The 19,834-nt window shown below is 44.3% G+C and overlaps 1 protein-coding gene across 2 annotated transcripts in view; it reads right to left on the reverse strand.

Moving 5' to 3' along the window:
- The window catches only part of ATL2 (atlastin GTPase 2), a 32,061-nt gene extending 12,937 nt beyond the window's left edge, over positions 1–19,124 (reverse strand). Inside the window, exons 1-3 of one of the 2 annotated variants that reach the window (XM_088521251.1) lie at positions 18,978–19,123; positions 5,256–5,517; positions 709–843 (exon numbers count right to left, since the gene is read on the reverse strand). In XM_088521251.1, the coding sequence (XP_088377377.1) occupies positions 709–843; positions 5,256–5,279 (159 nt within the window). In that variant the 5' untranslated portion in view covers positions 5,280–5,517; positions 18,978–19,123. Of the gene's footprint in view, positions 1–708; positions 844–5,255; positions 5,518–18,977 lie in introns of both variants that reach the window. The other variant, XM_088521250.1, reaches the window with a different exon arrangement.
- Between the last annotated feature and the right edge of the window lie 710 nt (positions 19,125–19,834).

A 19,834-nucleotide genomic window follows, 5' to 3' on the forward strand; every position in this document is an offset into this window, starting at 1 on the left:
GGAGACGGTAAATAACTGAAAATGTACTGACAATATTTTGCAGTGAGCAAAAAAGTAGTGACAACACATTAGTGATTTATTGCGGCATAAAAATAAGACAAAACTAGACTTAGAAGTTAAGCTAATTTAAAATAATAAAAAATGCAACCAGCTTTTGTTAGAAAAGTTTATGCTGATGATCCCTCTGGATGATCAAGTCCCTTCCATTTACATACAGTGAAACGTCACCTTCCAGACTCTGAAGCTACGTTTCCAATACCCAGAGTCATCCATTGGACTTCACTAGAACACAACTACAACTTGCTCTCACCTCTCAAAAACAATTTTCATAAGAGAATTCTTCTCACTCAAGCCTCTGACTAAAAGCAGTATTTATAGACACTGTTTCTATAAACAGTTCTACAACATCCACAGGATAACCCACCCATCAGCCTAGAAAAAGTAGTCTTCTGCTAGAATAATATACTCTCAAAAGGGGAATATTGTTGGAGACAATCTTAGAAGCCAGTGGGGAAACACATACTTGCACTGATAAGATTTCAAATATGTTATACAGCTAGAAGCAGCTGATGTGTGAACTGTCTGCATTAAACTCATGGCATTAAAGCTAAATTCAGAGGCAAAACTGTGTGCATATATACACACACCCCCACATATATGAAATTAAATAAAAATCTCAAAATAAACGTATTTAAGCCAGGCACTTACCTTTGTCCCATTGGGTTTGTCGATTACAAACACTTCACTCCAAACCTGGATGCCGGTGGTTTCCCGTTCACATCCACCTCTCCATGTAAACCCGGTCAATGGCTCAGTATTTCCACCTATCCAAGACGGAGAAGTCTGCAAAACAAGACGAGAAACTTAATACCAAAGCAGAGATTTTTTTTTCCCTCCTCTAAGTGATGCTCTAGCAAACTTCCACATAAGTTCTGTCATTTCCTTAAGAGCTGGGCACTATACAAAATGAAAACCATGATGATACTCAGCTCTACTTCAAGGATCACCCATGGAGATATTTTGTTTGCAGTCTACTGGCCTCCACCTGGTACCCAGCTTGCCAAGGAGAAGTGCAACATTATGCAGCATTTAGGCCTCAAGTACTCAGAGCCAAGACAAGGGAAAGAGCTCAATTTTGCCTATTGATTCCACCTTACATAACTCGCATTCTTCCTCTCAGGGATATAACTTTAAACATCATAGATGCTTTTAAGCATCTATTTACAGAAACAAATAACCCTGGAAAAAAATGCAACCCTGAACTTGATCTATTTATGAGGGGGGGAAAAAAGGAAGGAGTAATGCGAAACCAAGCATCTCAAACCCCTGCACTGAGAGAGCAGGCACAAGAAAGTCCATTTCCACAACACAGAAGACAGGCAAGGACTAGAAAGGATCCACATCTCATATTTAAGTCATTGTTACAAAACACTTTTTCCTTAGTGATTAAGATTCAGAGAAAAGGTCTAGGTGAAACCTGATGCGCATCAATGTAACCCTTTACATCTAAATTCTACCTGCAAGTCATCCAATTTGGGAAAGGCCATTAGAGAGTCAAGTAGAGGCTGCAGTTAACAGCCCTTGCTCTGGTACTAAAATGACATCTTTGGTCCTCAGGGACAGGCAACACAAGCAGTGGCTTGAACACAAGATTCCAGCTATTATGTAAGCATCAGCTTTAACCCAGAAATGCCTTACCTATGAGGCAGGTAAAGAGCAGGAACACTCCCCTTTTGAGGAGCTTCCACATACAGTAGGTTTCTAATATTAAACTGTAGACAAGAGGGAGGTGGTAAACAGATAGAGCAATTTAACTAGCGAGGGGCTTTCTTTCCAGGATAGGACACACCACGCTGGAAGAGGAGAAGCAGATGCTTATCCATTTGCCTCCGACTGCCCCGAGAAGAAAGGCAGCCAGGAAAGCCTGGTTTGAGGAGCTCAGAGGGGGCACTTCACCCCTCAGAAGGCTGCCAGGACTTCTGTGCTAACTCTGCATGGGCAGCTTGCAAGACCAGAGCTCAAGCCAGGCCTCAGTTCACACTGCAGGGCAGTATGAGGCACTCGAGGGCTGCACAGAAGGACTCCGAGGAAATTAAATGGCTCATTTCACATGGGGGAAGGGAAAAGCAACTGCGTACAATTCTCATGGCCAAGTGCGCTGCTTACAGCAGAGTAACCCTATGCCAGAAGGGAAAGGTGATCGAGCAGCTCGGCCCCAGCAGTCTCTCCCAAATGCTAAGTGCATACCACCCAGCTTTGCTGCTCACCCTGGACACGGTAAAGGTCAGCAAGATGACTGGATGCAAAGCGCAGAAAACACCAGTACCCAAGTGCAGAAAGCCACACTTCTTTACAGGCCTTTCTTTTGTCACACCAGAGACCAAACACAGTCTCTCATCTCGCTGACACAAGGGCAAGCTGGGTCCGAGCAACATTCCCCAGAAGCTCTTGATTTCTGAAGTTGTTTACACATCCACTGACCACTCTAGAAACTTGAAGCTCCAGGCCTGCTTTTAGCTTCATGGAGTTCTAGGATCCATTTCTGCCATTCTGACTCAGGTTTCACCAGCGTTTGAGAGCTCTCTGTCACTTCTCCAGGGGAAGCTCTACGTTATTTAGCAATATGGTCCATTCATCTATTTGCAGAACAACAATATCCTTTTGATCCAGAAAGGTATTACTCTGGATAGCAGCTGGATAGCAAAACTGCCCAAATATTTTAACAAGCTCCTCAGTGAGCCCTGGATGTAATTGCATTTTGCTTTATACATGATTCATGTCAGACTTTGGCATCTAAATAGGTGATGAACAGCAGCTGAAGCTGCCTCACTTTCTGCAGGATGCACTTAAACCCATCTCTGACTCTTGAAGAGCTTCAATCTGAGGGCAGGGTTAGATCATTACCCTTCTCTTCCTTGGGAATTTAGTGTTTTTAACACCTTCCAGCAAGTTGAAAGAGGTCAAGAAATACAGCAGAAGGAACAAGGCATTGCTCCTACAGAAAAGCAAGCTGAATCTGCACTCCACTTTTGCACTACTCACCTAGTGGATAACTAACCTAAATATATTCCATACTAAAGGAAGGACCACTGCAGCTTTATTTGCCATTTAATATGCACCATACCTTGCAGATTAATGGAAGCTAAGAAGGTCATGCTCCTGGAAAAAAGCTTATAAATCTAAATTTACTAGTGTTACCACACCCAACTCTTAATAAGGCTTAAACTGCAAAAGCAATTGCAGGATCCTCACAGCATTTCATTGAGTGCACAACTACCACAATCTTACAGCAGTTGATTCTGCTCCATTTCAAACTAGCAGCCATACAACGAAGCAATGTCTGTAGTGAGATGCCTGCCTCAAAGTTAGTGACCAGCCTCAGCCAGGACAAAAATCCTTATCCCTTTGACTCAACTAGGTACAAGTGAGCTTTTTGGAATGGCAGCTCTCCACATGACCTCTAGCCCTTGGACCAAGCCAGAAAATAGACTCCTGAAGCATCTTGATGCTTTTTCCCCCTCACATGCTTTATTATACACAAGAGAGGACACTAAATTGCTTTACCAGTGTATTGATTGAACACTGATGCTCTGGTATTCCATGCAGTCTCTAACATTCAGTTCACAGTAAATCCAGACCTGTAATTAAGCCTGACTGAAAATGGAGACCACACTTGAGAGGATCCCCATCCTGCAGTGAAATCAGAATGAAGACAGAGGACATCATGTGAGTAGATACAACTCGGTTGTGCTCCAGAAGAGAGGCATTTCACTTGTCTTCTCCCTCCCATCCACTACTCTTCCATGGCTCAGTTTGCAGCACTGAGGCTTGTCAAACTCTTTCCTAAGCCAATTTACATTAGCAAGCTGGCAGAAAAAAAAGAAAAAGGTCAAGTAAAATGTCTTCTATACTTTTCTATTCTAGTAAAAGTGTCTTCTGTTCCAAGAAGTTGGATCAGCTCAGCCAAGGCCTTAAGTGTTGCAGCTGGAGAACAGAAATACACAGCCTGAGAAAGCACATAGGGAACAAGACCTCCCACCTTTTAGCAAAGCAGAGCTCCTGCACTAGATGACTAAGATGACTTAGACTAAGCTTGTCTTAATCTTTGATTTCTTAAATTAAGAGTATTTTGAAGGACACCTATAGAAAACCAAAAAGTGACTGTGCAATGCAGTAAAGTGGAGACATTACACAAGACTGAAATACTGTTCCAATCCACTTTGCTTCACAAACCTTCACCCTAATTCAATTTGGAAGTTAGAATATTTGCTCCAAGTTCGCCCCTGTTAGTTTTGAAGAATCTAAAACTGCCTATATATGCAAAAAGCCTTGTATTTGCTTCAACTGCAGACTCCCCCAGCCCTCCCAAGACTCTGCAGAAGCTTTAACAAAAAGTCATCCACTGAATAACCATATCAATGAAATATTTATTTCCCCCGGGGATAGAAGAGTTAAAAAGTTGGAAACAGCAGCTTGCTACTCTGTATTCCTCCTACCACATCCTCAGTCTTTTCCTTACAGACCTCTTGGCAAACCACTGAGGGGAATTCAATAGCAGGCATCACTAGTAGGAAAAGAAAGGAGATCTTCATCTGCCAGCTACCAGCAGCTTCTTTTGGACACTGCCTTATTTCCTGCAAGGGCTGGGTTCATCTCAACTTCAAGGCATCCAAAGTGAAGGCGAAGGAGACACAGTTAGCAGGAACTTGCCATGACTATTTCAGGACTGGACAACAACAAGCTAGAAGGAATGAGATCTGCTGCTTCCAAGCTTCAAGGAGAAGCCCAACAATGAATTGTCAATATTTATTATGAAGATTAAAACAGCACACTACCACCACCCCTGACACAGATATTTATGTCCAGAGTCCCAACACCTCAACCTTTTCCATATCAGCCTAGAGTTCAAAGTATAGTACATGCAAGAGCAACCATCCACTACATTCTAAAAGCTAAAAGAACAAACTGAATTTCAAACTGGGTATTCATGTACCAGTGACTTACAAGGACTTAAAGAATCCCAGGACTATTCAGGGATATAATCCAGTCAAACTGACAGGAGACTTTCTCCCTTCTGCCGTACTTCAGAAAATCCTAACACATAGTAGCCGACCTCCCATATCTCCCAATAGGGGAGAAAAGGGTGAACTGCAATGTTTGTGTTCAAGTCAAAAAATGCAAGGGTAAATAACTAAAGCACCAAACTAAGACACACACACATCCTGCCCCTTCAGAGAGAAGTCCAAATTACTCACCCTGTTATACATATATCTAAGCATGAAATCCAGCAGAAAAGATTTGCCTTTGCGGAAAGCTCCCGCTACAGATACAACTACTATGTTAAGATCTTTGATGTGTTCCTGAAGCAAGATTTTTCCAAAGCGCCTTCATCTAGCTCAAAGTTATGGTCATCTTCATGAGCAAGAACAATCTGTATGGGGCGCGGATTATCCAACTCCACCTCTTCATCCGAGTCTGGCAGGGCGTCCTCCTCCTCTTCCTCCTCATAATGCTTGCCTGCAAAATGACAGGTTACAAATATGTTAGTCAGTGCCCAGGAAATTGTACAATTCTGAAGTAAAGCCTCAAGCTGGTCTCATTCCCAGCAGCAGGAATGAGACAGGGTGCCATATCCCAACATAGGCCTGTTTGGAAAAACGAACCGTTCATGACACCTAGGCAGAGGATGAGGTGAAGGGCAGATAAATTCCCTGTCCATTTGCGTGAGCTCTGTGTATTGGCTACCTTTCAGTTCTCAAGGATTCAGTAAGTTTTAAGGAACATCACGAAAGACCAATTCTCTTTTCAGGGTTCAAGGCTTCACATGTAACTTATATTTAAAAAAAAAAAAAAAAAAAAAAAAAAAAAAAAGGCCTTTGCTCTCTTCTCATATGGGAAAGATTAATTAGTTTAAAATAAGCTCCAAAGAGGACAAAAAGGACATTTTTAGAACACTGCCTTCTTATACTCGTTTTCTGTCAGTTTTTGTGTGTACACATTTACCTAGCACATAACCTGAGAGTTACATGCATCAGCAGAAGTTACACGATCTCGTAATCCAGCACATCATATTACCTGTTTTAATCTTCAAATATAGCACAAGCTTCTTAAAGTACTTACTGCTCGTAAGAGGGAAATATCTTAAGTATGTAAAAGGTCTAACATTTGGGGGTGGGGAAAAAGCGGGGAGAAAAATCAGTTTCTTGCTTCCTAGTCCTGCTATGACAGGGTTTGAAAGCTCTTAGAAACCATTTAAAGAAGAGTTAACAGCATATTAGGAACTCATTTTAGACACACATCCCAAACTGATCCTGGTGGACGGAATATTCCCTCTTTACCCTATCCCCTTTTGACCAATAGGCAAAATAGGAAATCCAAAGCAAAAAATTAAGGCAAAGCAGCCTTTCAGATATACAGCGCATTAGCACTGATGCCCTTTTTCCTGACTTCAGGAATTCAGGAGTTACTAGGTTGAACCCCCTCAAAGTTTCCTGGCCAAGTACCACGATGCTGACATTAGCTTAACAGAAGAGAAACTCTCCCATTGGCCTAGTTCCAGGATATCTATCCAGCGTCAAAAGGTTTCTTGTGTTTCCAGAACTGCTTTCAACTCTAAACTTAGATTTTGTCACATTGCATTAGAACACCAGAAGCATGAAGGGACTGAGGTACCTTCCCAGTAGTTGCATGTTCAGGGACATCACAGTAGTACTAAATCACAGAAGGGAAGGAGGGCTGGTTCAAAATGCATGTACTTTGTTTGAACTAAGCACTAGGCTAGTTGGATTGCAAGGGCTTCAGTCCTAAGCAGCAAGACCTGAACTCCAACATTCTCCACGTGGGTGTGCAGAATAGATCCTGGCATCACCTCGAGCTAAGGCTGCTTGATGAAGCCGGCCAAATGCAGTTGCACTAACAGGCCTGACAAGCACAAGGAGTAACTTTAGTAAGAGAGTTGGCAACAGAAAATCAAACTATGTAAGAACAGTGACAGGAGCGGTCACCACTTCACAGGACAACTCTCATCTTTAGCTTAAAGGCATTCTTATTTCCAGAAATTAAACTAGTCCTTTTCCAAGAGTTTACATAACAGGTTTCAGCTCATACTGGTAATCCTTTGCAGACCAGAAGACTTGGAAGAATACCCCAGTGGGGAGGCAAGGCAAGAACCTGATTTTGCTGATCAGGATGCATTCAGACCACCGCCTAGAAGCTTGAAGGGATACCCTATTGATTAAAAAAGCCTAAGATGATACAGCTCCAAGGAAAGACTTGCACTGTAGCAACAGATACACACAGTACACAGGCAACAAGTTCAACTTGGTTATTTAAAACAGTCTTTGATTCATTTCTTCTTTGTTCACTTGCAGCTAGATGTAGACCATCTTTTTTTTTACCTGGAAGTTCGCAAAACCCTAGCAGACCTCCAAGCACTTGCTGCAGCATCACCTTTCTGCCAAAGAGGCAGAAGAATCACTCAAGGCCTCCTCAAGCCATGAAGTCTACCGAACAAACAAGCAGAGTGGTATTTTATCAACAGTTATTTCTAAACAGGCAGATTCCCCCTATCACAAGCAGATAGGGCTATCAAGAACCAACAGACAATACATCCCTTAAAGGTTCCCGACAACTTTTTAATCACTTCCTGCACTCGTGCAGCTCACTTAGCTCAGAGGGAACAAGAGAGAAGATTTATTTGCAGGTCCTCTTCAATTCCTATTAGATTTCACTTACCAGCAGAAATTGGAAAGTGAAGTCCAAGGCATCAAGCTTATTTTCTGTTGAACTTGCCAGCCTAATGTAGGCAGGTTGGGAGCTTTCAGCTATATAAAGACTATCGCCACCATGAATCAAGCACTTTGAGGGTGGAGAGCTGCAGTGTTGACAGTTGTGAAGGAAAATTGATCCATCCAGAAGAGCTGATTTCATAACTCCATGCTTGAGTGGCACAGAACATACTTCCGCTCCAGAAGTCTTGTATCAGGACAGACATCATACAAATTAACAGCATTAACTGTGGAGCAAAGGCTGATGATTGCGCTGATGGAACAAGCAGTCTGTGCCACATGCCCCTAAGCAGGTGCCCTAAAGTTTTAGGGGCTTTATACTACTCTCCCAGCTGCTTAACCCTATTGGCTTGGCTAGTTACCATCTCCAGGGAAGCAGGAACACTTTAGAAGACTCTTAGAAGGTCTTTGGTATCACCAATACAGATAGTATCTCCCCATAAAAGCATCATGCCAGTAGAACTGGCCAGGAGTCAGTGAAGTGCTACTCCTTACACCCCATTTTTGCCCTCCAGCTCCCCCAGCACTGGGGTAGCTCCCTACCTGAAAGCAGGAATTTGAGTGGACTTGTTTTACAGCCTAGTCTGCAGGCCACAAACTGCTCTAGGTCCCTGCAACAATCTAGTCCTACTAACTGGGATATAGCAACAGCAAAGGACTAACTGGAAGAGGCGGTTTTCACAGTAGGACTGTCCCTGCACTGGAGTGTTTCTTGCCAACTGGACACTGAGTTGGATTTGTAAAGCTCGTGGCAGCCTCTGGACAGGTCTCCATGACAACATTCAGTGCTGCTGGAGGGGCAACCCAAGCAGCAGAGGTTTTGCTTCATTGGAAAGTCTTTAACACTTGCAGGACGTCCTGTACCACCCTGGTAACGGCGTTACGGGTGCCGCTCATCCATGCCTTACATTCCAAAGCAGCCATAGAGCAGTTGTCAGAACCACAACCGCGCGTTCCTCATACCACCCAGGCGCTGCTGGACAACACTGCTCCGGTCAGCCTAGACAGAGAAGCTGGCAGAGTCACCTTGTCTGCTCACAGCTTTGGTCTCAAGCCTGTGAGAAACTCCTGCAAGTGCAAAAGCAGCAACAGACCTCGGGCTTCCAGGACACGCAGAAAAGCTCTCACCTGGCAGAGCCTACTGCGGTCAGCTTGGCAGTGCAGCAGTGTGATTTCCTGTTTGAGGTGTGCGCCTGACCTTTGAGGCTTCTGGACTACAGGAACTCGCACTACAGTCACATACGCTGCGCTCTGGCAGGTGTGTAATCGCTTCCGAACCCAGGTCACATGTGCCAGAGGATGCAGGAGGGGCAGTGCTGTTCAGTAACACGCACGAGCAGACACACGAACGGCAGCAAAGGCAGCTGGCCGAGCGGGAGGTATCAGCGCCTCGGAAGCTTGCGAGTCCTGCTGTAGTTGCTGCCGAGCACAGGACAACTGACCCCCAGCAGCTAAGCACCCTGAACAAGCAACAGTTGTTGAAATGCTAAGCCAGCTTTGGAGAACAGTGGTTTCTTGTGTAAATACAGAGAATATTCAAACCAAACAAGCTGAACTAAATAAGCTGCTCCTTAAAATAAAGGGTAAAAATGAACAAAAGCCAATTCCTCCTTTCCCTAAGGAGGCAGCTAGCAGCTGAGGACTTATTTGCCCTGTAGCATAAGGACACAGGAGTAAGAACAGCCAGCGTGATTTCCAAGCTATGGAAATGAACACATAACCCATTTTAAATGCTAGTCCATCTATCCCCTTAAGCATCAGGAATACCCAGCATGTTCACTAGAATCAAATACCAATACAGCTACCTTTAAAGTTTTAACCTCCTCTGATCGTACAAACGAAGTATGCACTATCTGCTAAACTCTGTTTCAAATACAGAATATGTTCCTCGTTAGCAAGTGGCAAGTGCCAACTAGCAACCAACTTGTCTGGAAGGTTGGATGACACAGACAACCGTGCACAAATGCAACACAACATTAAAAATCAATTTAAATCTGTTTGCTTTAGTGGTAATGACTCAGGTTATATAGAAGCAGCTCAAAGAGTCACTTTCATTGGTACAAGTAGCTTTCATCAGCATTCCTTCAACTTGCTGTATCAGCAGTTAAAACAACTCCAAAGTTCCCTTTTCTAGTCTCTCCAAGCCTCTACTTTTGTAAATTCAAGCTAGCAGTTTTAGCATCCTGTTTATACAAACATGCACCTTCCTAGAACTCCAGATTGAAACCAAGCTAGCATCCTGAGATGCTTCATCTCTCAAAAAATCACTGGACTCTTCCTGGTTCTCCCCAGACACCACATTTCTTGTGCCAATATAAGATGGGCTAAAGAAAAACAACTAATTCCCCCCAACCAAACACACAAAAAAGACACATTGGGGGGAAAAAATAATAAAGAAACACTAGGTTTAAGTGACAAGTTCATCCTCCCTTTTCCCAGCTCTCACTCCATGCAAAGTGGCAGCAAGATCCACATGAAAGTTATGAGGCTGATACAGACCTCAACACATTGTTGCTCTCCTAATGCTGACTAGTGAATACTGCCAAGGAGCTCGTTTTAAGGCCAGAAATAATTAAATGTTTTGAATATTTCTGCTATAAATAGGACAGATGAGTTCAGCTCCAACAACTTGTCTGTATATCCAGTAAAACTGAGGGTGGATTAGGGGAGGGTGGGAAATGTTTTTAACCCTCTCTGTTCCTTCAGGGGAAGATGACATTAACAGACAGATCTAGAACTGTTACATAAAATACAAGAGGCAAGAAGTACCTGAAGCTATGATTCGACCGAAGGGGAAAAAAAGGATTTTTATGACCTATAAAGCTATGAAGTGTCATAACTCATCAGACAATAGGTCTGTCTACTCTTGAGAGCTCTAAATTGCTTTTCTGTTGAATGGTCTGCATGCATGGAGAGGTAACTCTGCCAGAGCTACCCAAATTACTGTTAAAGTTGCCATTTTGTGTTCTCTGGTGAAAGGGACAGAATTGCTGCAGGGAGAGTTCATTAAAATGAAGTTGTGCAACAACAAAAAGTCAACCTTCCAGTTCATCTCTTCTCAGGAAGCACATATATAGGTAAGAAAATACTGAAAGCAGAGATTAAGACAGCTGAAGCAGAAGCCCTGATGCATGCAAAGATTGTTTTTTGGAAAGTATGTCATGAATCCAGGGAGAAGGATACATTTCTCCACAGCTACAAGGGAAAACTTGGAGGGTGACAGAGCATGCTTTCCATCCTTCCTCCACTCCGCTTAAAAATCCCAGCTATTATTAGCACACTGAAGGACCTAACAGGATCTCTACCCACAGGAGATTCAGTAGGACCTTCTAGTCCCTTCAAAAAAGCCCTGCTGCTTGAGAGTACTAAGGTGGATTAAGGTAAGGGAGGGCACTAAAAAAAGAGCCCTTCTCCCCCTTAATACACAGTGATTTTAGGGTTGTTGCTTGTCCGAGTTCAAGAATTAAATTCTGATTGACTAGCTAGATTCTGTCAGTATTTCCTATATGTTTTAAGGTCCTAATTTTATATATAAATTCGCATGTCAACAATGATTGAGAGAGCAGCTAGCCTGAACCAAGGTGAAGGGAGATGAGAGGAAGGGAAAAGATGCCGACTGCACTTAACTCCGTGCTTGATTTTTACAGCAACACCCCGAGTAGTTTTAATCATCCAGCTGTACCTGCACAGCAAAATTTTCTTCTAAGAAAAGCTTGTGTTTCAATTTCAAAGAATGAACAATGCAGGAAGAGACTGTTTACATTAAGGAAGAACCTTCTCTAATTAGTGAATCTAAAAAATCTGATACCATTGCTACTCTCAGGCACCTTCATTGGGTGTTTAAATTCCTCCCTTTTCCTCTTAAGGATAGACCCAATTCTTAACCTGGTAGCATTACTACCACGCACACCCTGACTGAACAGGAAGTGCAGCCAGGGGAACACAATGTGTTCAAACAAGATTAGTGAGTAGTGGAATAGAGCCCAGATCAAGGAGACCTGGAAACAGGAAAAATAATAAAAAACCACAACCACCCACTATTCACATTTCAGCAAGAATTTAAACAAGCAAACAATAAGAAAAAAAAAAAAAAAAAAAGCTTTGCACATGTGCTTTTCCTCCAGTTCCTATCTCACATTGGAGCAGGAGATCCTTCTCACATAATTAGTATATTTATAATTAGTATATTTATGTATAATTGCTACAACACCTAGCCATGCCCATATACCTCACTCCCACACCAGCCCTTCATCTCCAGCTCTGTGTCAGGCACCAGCAGTGCTGCTTCACAGAAGCCCTCCTCCAAGTCCAAGCTCAAAGTACATTTCTTCTGCCAACTGCACAGCACAAGTAACTGCCTCTTGCCACCTGGTCCCCTCCCCAGTGCCTTTAATAAACAGCACTGCCAAATTCCACCACTCAGTTAACAGCCCTCTCCTGTCTTTACTTGTCCCCAGCACCTTTCAGTCCCACACTGCGTTTTCTACTGCTTTTGCTGCTTGCTTGGTGCTGTAAAGAGTCAAACCAACCAAGCCAGCAAAACAAACTCTCTTGCCCTAAGGGTCCAGGGAGCAGTGGCACTAAGCAGCTTTGGCATCTGCAGGGCATCAGGTCACTCTAGTTGTACATTGAACAGTACAGCACCGTTGCCCTCACTGTTGGCACAACTGTCCAAGGGCTGCATAGGAACTTATCTGGAATAAACACAGGTTGATGTGCAACTTTGCAGCCTCTGAAACAGCTCTATCGGGAACACTGAGGGGAGAGGCACAAGCTGCTAGACTCAGCACTGGGGCCAAAAAAGGTTTGACCAACTACAACCTAGTCACAAACTGGAAAATTTCTCCAGACTCTCCTCATGCTCAAGTACAGCTAAGCAGTGTGTTCATGTGGACACTGACTTAGTGTTATGTGATAATGTTGCAAAGATGGGGAGACAACTGGGCTGTAACTGGATCAGACCGTGTGCTGCCAAGGATTTGTCTACATTTGAAAGCGCTCAGATTTAGGCTGAATTAGCCAACACACTTGTTAAATTTCAGTTAAAGACAAGGTTGCCTTCCTCTGCACATGCAGGCTAGCACTACTCCTCCTTTTGTCAACAAGTTTGGCTACAGTGTGCAGCTGCTGGAAGGGTCTTGGGGTTGGCGCAGCGCTTGCCACCTTACAGAAGGGTTCCTTGAACAGTTCCCTGCTGGAGGGGACTCACCTACCAATGGGTCTCCCACCACAGATCTTCATTTCCAGGCTGTGACAGCCTAGCTGTCACAAGGACACTGTAAAACACTGGCATGTTAGAAGCTCAGTCCAATGCCATCGTACTAGTACGGAGGGCTCAAGATTTACTTACCTAGACTCCTTTAACATTATTCACTCTTTTTGTTGTCACAGAAGCCTCAAGCACTTCTAGCAGGTGAAGTAACAGAAGGTTCTTTAAAAGTGCTTTCCTGAGACAGCAAATGCTGTTGTCACTTAACCTAGTAGCTCCTCACTAGCCTCACCTAGCACCAAGGGCAGCTTTGGAAGAAAAACAAGAGAGTAATCCCAGAGGTAGGGCAAGCCCCATCATGCTCTTGAAAGGGCCAAACACAACAGGGGAACAGATTATTTCTTCTCTTCCTATCAAGTTCTCAGTCTGGATACCTCTAGTCAATCTAACAGCTTTTCTTTAGGACAGCACACAACACACAGAAGCTGCAAGCAGTTTAATATGTGACTTTCACTTACAGAGGGAAGGAGGAAGATACTTAAGTCTCGAAAAGTGTAACAATACATGGAGTTTTCAGGAGTTCTCTACAGTACTATTAGTTCTAGATGAGATCCCAAACCCACGCCCCTACGAAAAGCATTAGTTACTGCAAATCTCTAGGCAAATTCTGTACTAAAAAAAGTCTAAAGGAGGTTTGGCATACTAGCTTTTAGATACATTTCCTTTTAAGTAGTTTGTACTACATTCTCTCCGTCATCCCAGAGATGAGCTTAAAACTCTGCTGTTTGGAAGACGTGCTAACAGCCCTCAGGGCAGCTTTAAGGCCATGTTTGGAATCACATGGCTGTCATTAACCAGAACAATCCCTTCGTATTAGATCAGAATTACACAAAGTACTCAAGAAAATGTTTCTTGTTAAAGGAAGACAACTTATTTTAAGAAAGTTGATTTAGTTATGTTGAGCACCTTAGCCTGATTTTCTACAGCACGCATTTTTCACTAGCTCTATACGCAAGCAGTAGGGAAGCAACTGACTCCAGGCCCAGCAGTTCATCCACTCTGTACTGTTCACACAAGTTGAACACTGTGAGGACTTCATATTATGCAGAGGATTGACAGATGGTACCTTCCAATTATCAGTTAAGATGTTTGGAGTACCTGAACTGGAATAAAAGAACAGCCACAAGCAAAAGCCAAAGAGCCTTTCCTACACTGACCAGGAAGCTGAAAATACAGCAAGGGAGAAAACAAGCAATAGTTTGCAAGTTTCACAAGCATCAGTGGAACAGGATTGGGCTCAGAGATGGTTAAAATAACCACACTTATTCGTCCACTCAGTAGTACAATCCCATCCAAGGAGATGAGAGGCGAGAACAACTTTTCCAAGCATGCTCAGTGTACAAGCAGCCATACTTGCACCTCAGGACAAGAAGCTGACACTTTCTCCTACAGAGCTTTTTATCTCAGTGGAAAGTCTTGCTATCCTGAATTTGCCATGCAACACATCAGAAGACGCTTCATGTATTTCACCAAGGCACTTAAGTCCAGTAAATTTAACATGATTCAACCTAAGCTGACAAGAGAAGGAAAAATATATTATGATTTGACACCAGCTATAGACTGGCACCCAATTCTGACCTCACTGAGCAAAAAATGTATAAAGGCAATTTCATTTCTACTCTCATCAGTATCCATTTACTATAATTTGTATTCCAAAACCTGCCTGCAGCCTGTGCAGCATTTAATTAGTACAAGTCTTCAGTTCTGCTAACTTCTGGGTTTTGATTTCTATTTCAGTCTCTTAAAAACTTGACAGGGCTTGCAGTAACACACACCACACCTTGCCACGCAGCCTCTGAAATGAGAGCCAGCTATGTTTATTCTCTGCATTGACACTAAAACTGGGACTACAGCTACAACAAGGAAAAAAAAAAAAGCTGGACAAGAAGAAAGGAGATGAGACACCTCCCCTGCCAGCAAAAGTGTATCGGGATATCTCTTAAAGTACACAAGCTGTAAATAGAGGCCCAGTAACTGAGCTGTAAGCCAAGTCCCAGAGGCACCAAGGGCCAGAAGGCACCTTGTGCAGTCTTACAAGTCAAACAGCTCTTTTTCACCTATCCCTCCAGGAAAGAGTGGAGCAGGGCAAGGTACTAAGAACTTTGTCTTCCATGCAGTAGCCTAAAAGAAAATTCAATACATATTATAACCAAGAAGTTCAATTAGCCTTGATCACGAGTTCATCCAGCAGATTACTGTTATCAAACAAGACCTCTGCTCAGTTAGCTTTTGTCAGACTACTGTAGATGCTACGTGGCTCAGAAATGCCAACTTGGATGTCAAATATTTTGCTTCATATTTTTCTGTGCCTAAAATAGGACCCAGCCACTAACAAATATAATACCAGCACAGCTATTTTGCTATGTAGCTAATGGGGAGTGGACAAGAGATATTTAGCTTCACAGATCATATCGAGTGCTAAGAGCTACTGGCATCAGATATGAATTAATCTTGTTACCTCAATTCCTGTAGGAGCAGGAATTCTTGTTGGCCAACTTCAACTAACAAGAAATTGTTTCAGCACATAAACAACCTGCTATACACAGTGAGATATGTCGAGTTGTGTGCTTTCCCAAAAGCAAAAGGAAGGGGAATAAGCTCCTTCTCCTCTGCTGCAGTTAAAGGCTCCAGTTAGACACTGACAGATAGTTACTTACCTAATATTAATTTACAAACAAGCTGTGAGATGATCTAGAGTGTATTACAGAGGAAAATGGACATGGGTTACCTTTAAGTCCTGGGAGATAAATCCAGTCAAATAAGAGTTTACAGTGGGAGAGGAAAGAAGAGTTCTTTGAGTTCTCCAGATCTCATTTCAGGTACCTAACTGGGCAGAGAAACAAGTTTTGAAACTTAATCTCCTTCTGAGTTGTTCCAAACTTATAATGAACATGTTTTAAAATGCTTCTTTAGCAAACATAGAAAGTTTTCTTTTCCTAGAAATGAACACAAGAAAACATGTACTAGTCTCCTACAGAAATACACCTAAGTTAGAGGTCAAACAAGTTGACTACCACTGTCCTTGGAACATTAGTACCTATTACATATTGATCTGTTGTTGGGAAAGACTTGATTATAACTCTTATCCTCATTGAAGTTAATCACTTCTGATTAATCATTTCTTCAGAGCTAAATGATATAGCAGGCAGCCTTTGCAATGTTTGCAAACCTATTTCAAACTTACTCTTGGAAGAGAGCCGTTTGGTATAGCATTTCATAGGCAAATCCCAATCCCACATTATTCATACAAACCAACCTACACAACACCAGAACCTCAAATTTGTCTCTAAGAAGGGACAATATTCTAAGTGACAACCTTTGGAAAACAAGAAAAGTTACTCCCAGGTTTCCTCCTAGATAGCTTAATATCAAAGCCTAGGTTGCTAAAAATGTTTTGCTAAAAGAAACCCATGGTTCTCCAATAGGTATTCTTGAAGTAAAGCCTTAAGTCCAGTATATACAAATACTTCAAGATTTCTGTTTATGAATGACATATATAGCAAGTCTGAAACATCTAGTTTCACATTTTATTCAGCTTAAAGATTAACTTTAAAATATTCAGTGATCAGTAGAGCAAGTTTAAGATATTAACACTGGGTTTAGAGACAGGCTGGAAAATGGCACTCAAACTAGCAGCCTGCAGATCACATTCTAGGTACAGTGTGTAGCAGCAGCAACAAAAAGAAATCCACAAAATTCATTATAATTCTGAAGTTAAATCTCCCCATTCAAAGGTTGACAGGCCCAAATATCAAAGCACTGTACTCAGAAGGGGCCTGTTCACCGTGCACTGCAGCAGCAAAAGCTGCTTCAGACTCACACTGTATAAAAAAGTCAGTCAATTTTGACAGTTTTCCCTATGAATGTGCTACTCATCCTGGCACAGCTAAAAACTTTAACAGACTGTGCCGAGATGTAAAATAGTTGACTAGTGGCAAGCACAAAGTTAAGACTTATCTTTAGTCCTGAAGTGACACTTGGGACGCAACTTCAGCTGAAGACTAACACACCACCATGGTCAGTCAGGAAAGCAAGAGAAATGTAGAAATTAGTTTGCCTACAGCTCAGCTTACCCTTCATGTCAGTTTTTTGTACCTGTGCAAAATCTAACAACATAGAGGTTGAGAAACTGCTACGTAGGAGTTCTAATACAATAGAGGGAAAATACAAACAACAAATAAAAAACTTCTCCCGTCCAACACACACCTTCCTTTACATGCAGTCCAACTAGCTTGAGTTAGCACATCTATTTTTATTAGGAAAGAGAGAAAACAACCACTACTTATCAAGCTGCCTTGCTCCAGTCATTGATAGTTCATTGATCTAGTCACGAAGCAAACATTAATCAGCACCATTTAACCCAAACGCAGGGCTGCAGTTGGTGCCAGACACCCGAGGAATTAAGGACTCCTGCAAGGCCTGGCTCAAGCACTCAAATCCATGTGACAACAGTGAGTGCTGCCCAACCTCCTAAATCGGGAGGGTCTCCCATGTTTGAAGGAATGCACGGAACAGTTTTACTTGGACTATTTTAGAAGCACATTCTTCACGGTGCTAAGGGGCTGCAGGGCAGGGGATCACCATGTCAAGGAATGAAGCCGGCCTTCCCCAAGCCAACTCCCCGCATTCAGAAGATTTCAAAATGAAACAGTACAGAACTATTGCAGAATAAGTGTTGGTGGGTGAACTGTAACATCGTTAATGACTCTACTGTAAGACAAAGCCTAATAGCTATTAAGCAACAACAGTAGCACTGGAGCAGTTACAGGCCTCTCCTGTTACATTCCCTTTCTGGTAGCTATTCCTGTCTACTACTATGGCTTCATTGCACAGAAAGCTGTTCTGCAGAATTGCACAGATCATCCACACTTGCACATGCAAACTCTGTCAAATAGGGTTTTTTTTTTCCCCAAGCCTAAAATAGGTAAATATGTGGGTAACTTCACAGTGGCATGTACTCGTCTCCACCACTAGTGATGACACAGCTACCTTAAACGTGATTTATTATGGGTGTGCTCATGCTTTTTGACTCTTGGAAAGTTATGCAATAGTCCTATGCTTTTAGATTAAACTGTGCAGTGATTAAAAAAGCATAATTCAGCAGTGTTCAGTTAAAAAAAAAAAAAACTCAACACCCAAACAGCGTGAGGTCCTCAATATGTGATCTCTGAACTACTTTAAGTTATTGAAACCACTGCCACACGCGTTCAGGTACTGCCATGGTTTGGATGGATATTGCCCTGTCCTCTGTGCAAAGGTGGCACCAGAGAAGCCATTCGGCACCTGCCGGTCCACAGCGCCCTTAGCCTGCCCTGAACCTAGCTGCCTTGCAAAACAGGCGACCAACACGACAAAGGGCACCCGAGATGTGCCCAGTTCCACATCCCTGCTGCGCAGCTCCTGCTCACTTTGGAAGCCGAGCACTGAAGTATTTGGGAGGTCTATGGCAGCGCTCAGCTTTTCAGCCTTCCAGCGCCGTCTTCCCAAGCGGCGGCTGCGGGGTTACGACGCGGGGTTCTCGGCTGCTCTGGGGGCGACAACCGCCTGAGGGGACACCGGGAGCGCGCAGGCCCGGGGCCACCTGAGGCTACGCTCGGAGACGGGGCTGTCTCCTGTGGCGGCCAGGGAGGGGGGCACCGACGGCTCCGGGGCCGGGCGAGGCGGCGCCGCCGCCAGTCCCTTCCCTTGGCAGGGCCGCCCGGCGCTGCCCGCGGCCCCCGCGACGGCCGCTGCGGCGAGGGCGGTCACCGGCCGCCGCGCTGGCCCTCCTCGCGCGCGGGGGGCGCGGGGCCGCCCTCGCCATTTTGAGGCGGGGGGAGGAAAAACAACGCTTCCCCCCGGGCTCCCGCGCACCGCCGCCGCCCGCGCCGGGCCCGGCGAGCAGCCGCGCCGCAGGCCGGGCCGCGCGGAGGACGCGTTACCTGCGGGCTCGGGCCGCTGCCGGGCCGGCCCCGCGCGCCGGCCGCGTCGCGCCGCGTCCCCTTCCGCCATCTTGTCCGCGTTTAAAATTAACTCGCCGTGACGTCAGAGCTCCGCCGGCAGCGCCTTTATCGCCCGCCGGCGGCGGCGCGCGCGCCCGCGCCGGCCCCCTGCGCCCGCGCCCCGCCTGTGGGCGGGGCCGCGCACGCGCAGCCCGCCGCCCGGCCGTTGGCCCGTGGCCGTTGGCCGTGGCGCATGCGCAGTTGTGCGGCCGTTGGCCTCGTCGCTGGTTTCGAAGCGTTTCCCTGTGCCCCTGAGGCCGGACCGGTGGAAAACGGCCTTTTTGGGAACCCAGAGCCCTCTGCACATCCCCGACTCGGGAGTTTTAAGAAAAGGAGGGATTTAGAGCTTGTGCAGGCGTATTCAGGGGTTAGGGCAATGGAAATGCCTTAAAGCGATGCACGCTGAAAGCTGGAAATGCTGCTTGCTATAACATACTTCTTGGCAGCTCAATATCCAACCTAAAGAGCTGGGGAAGAGAAAAGAATACTAAGAACTAGTGTTTCTCAGTTTTACTGTTACTGTAAATGACCAGGTTTCTGATCAAGCTTGGAAGAGTTGGAAACACTGCATATGTATTTATATGTAGTCCTTACAGTGGGATCCGCTGTAAAGCCCAACCTTGATTCTGCCTTGTTTCCTTCACAGGAGAGAAGGAGGCATGTCCTGAGCTGAAGATTTTCCTATCAACATGTCACCCTGTGCCCGCAAAAGTCCCCAGTTTCAGTTTTCTTGCCTCTTTTATCTGAGCCAGGTTAGCAAAGATTTAGTGTTCAAAGAAACTGCTGCAGGTAACTGC

Source organism: Tinamus guttatus, unplaced genomic scaffold (genome assembly GCF_059628265.1).
Source record: "Tinamus guttatus ecotype Peru unplaced genomic scaffold, ASM5962826v1 Tinamus_guttatus_pri_ptg000116l, whole genome shotgun sequence".
Classification (NCBI taxonomy): Eukaryota; Metazoa; Chordata; class Aves; order Tinamiformes; family Tinamidae; genus Tinamus; species Tinamus guttatus.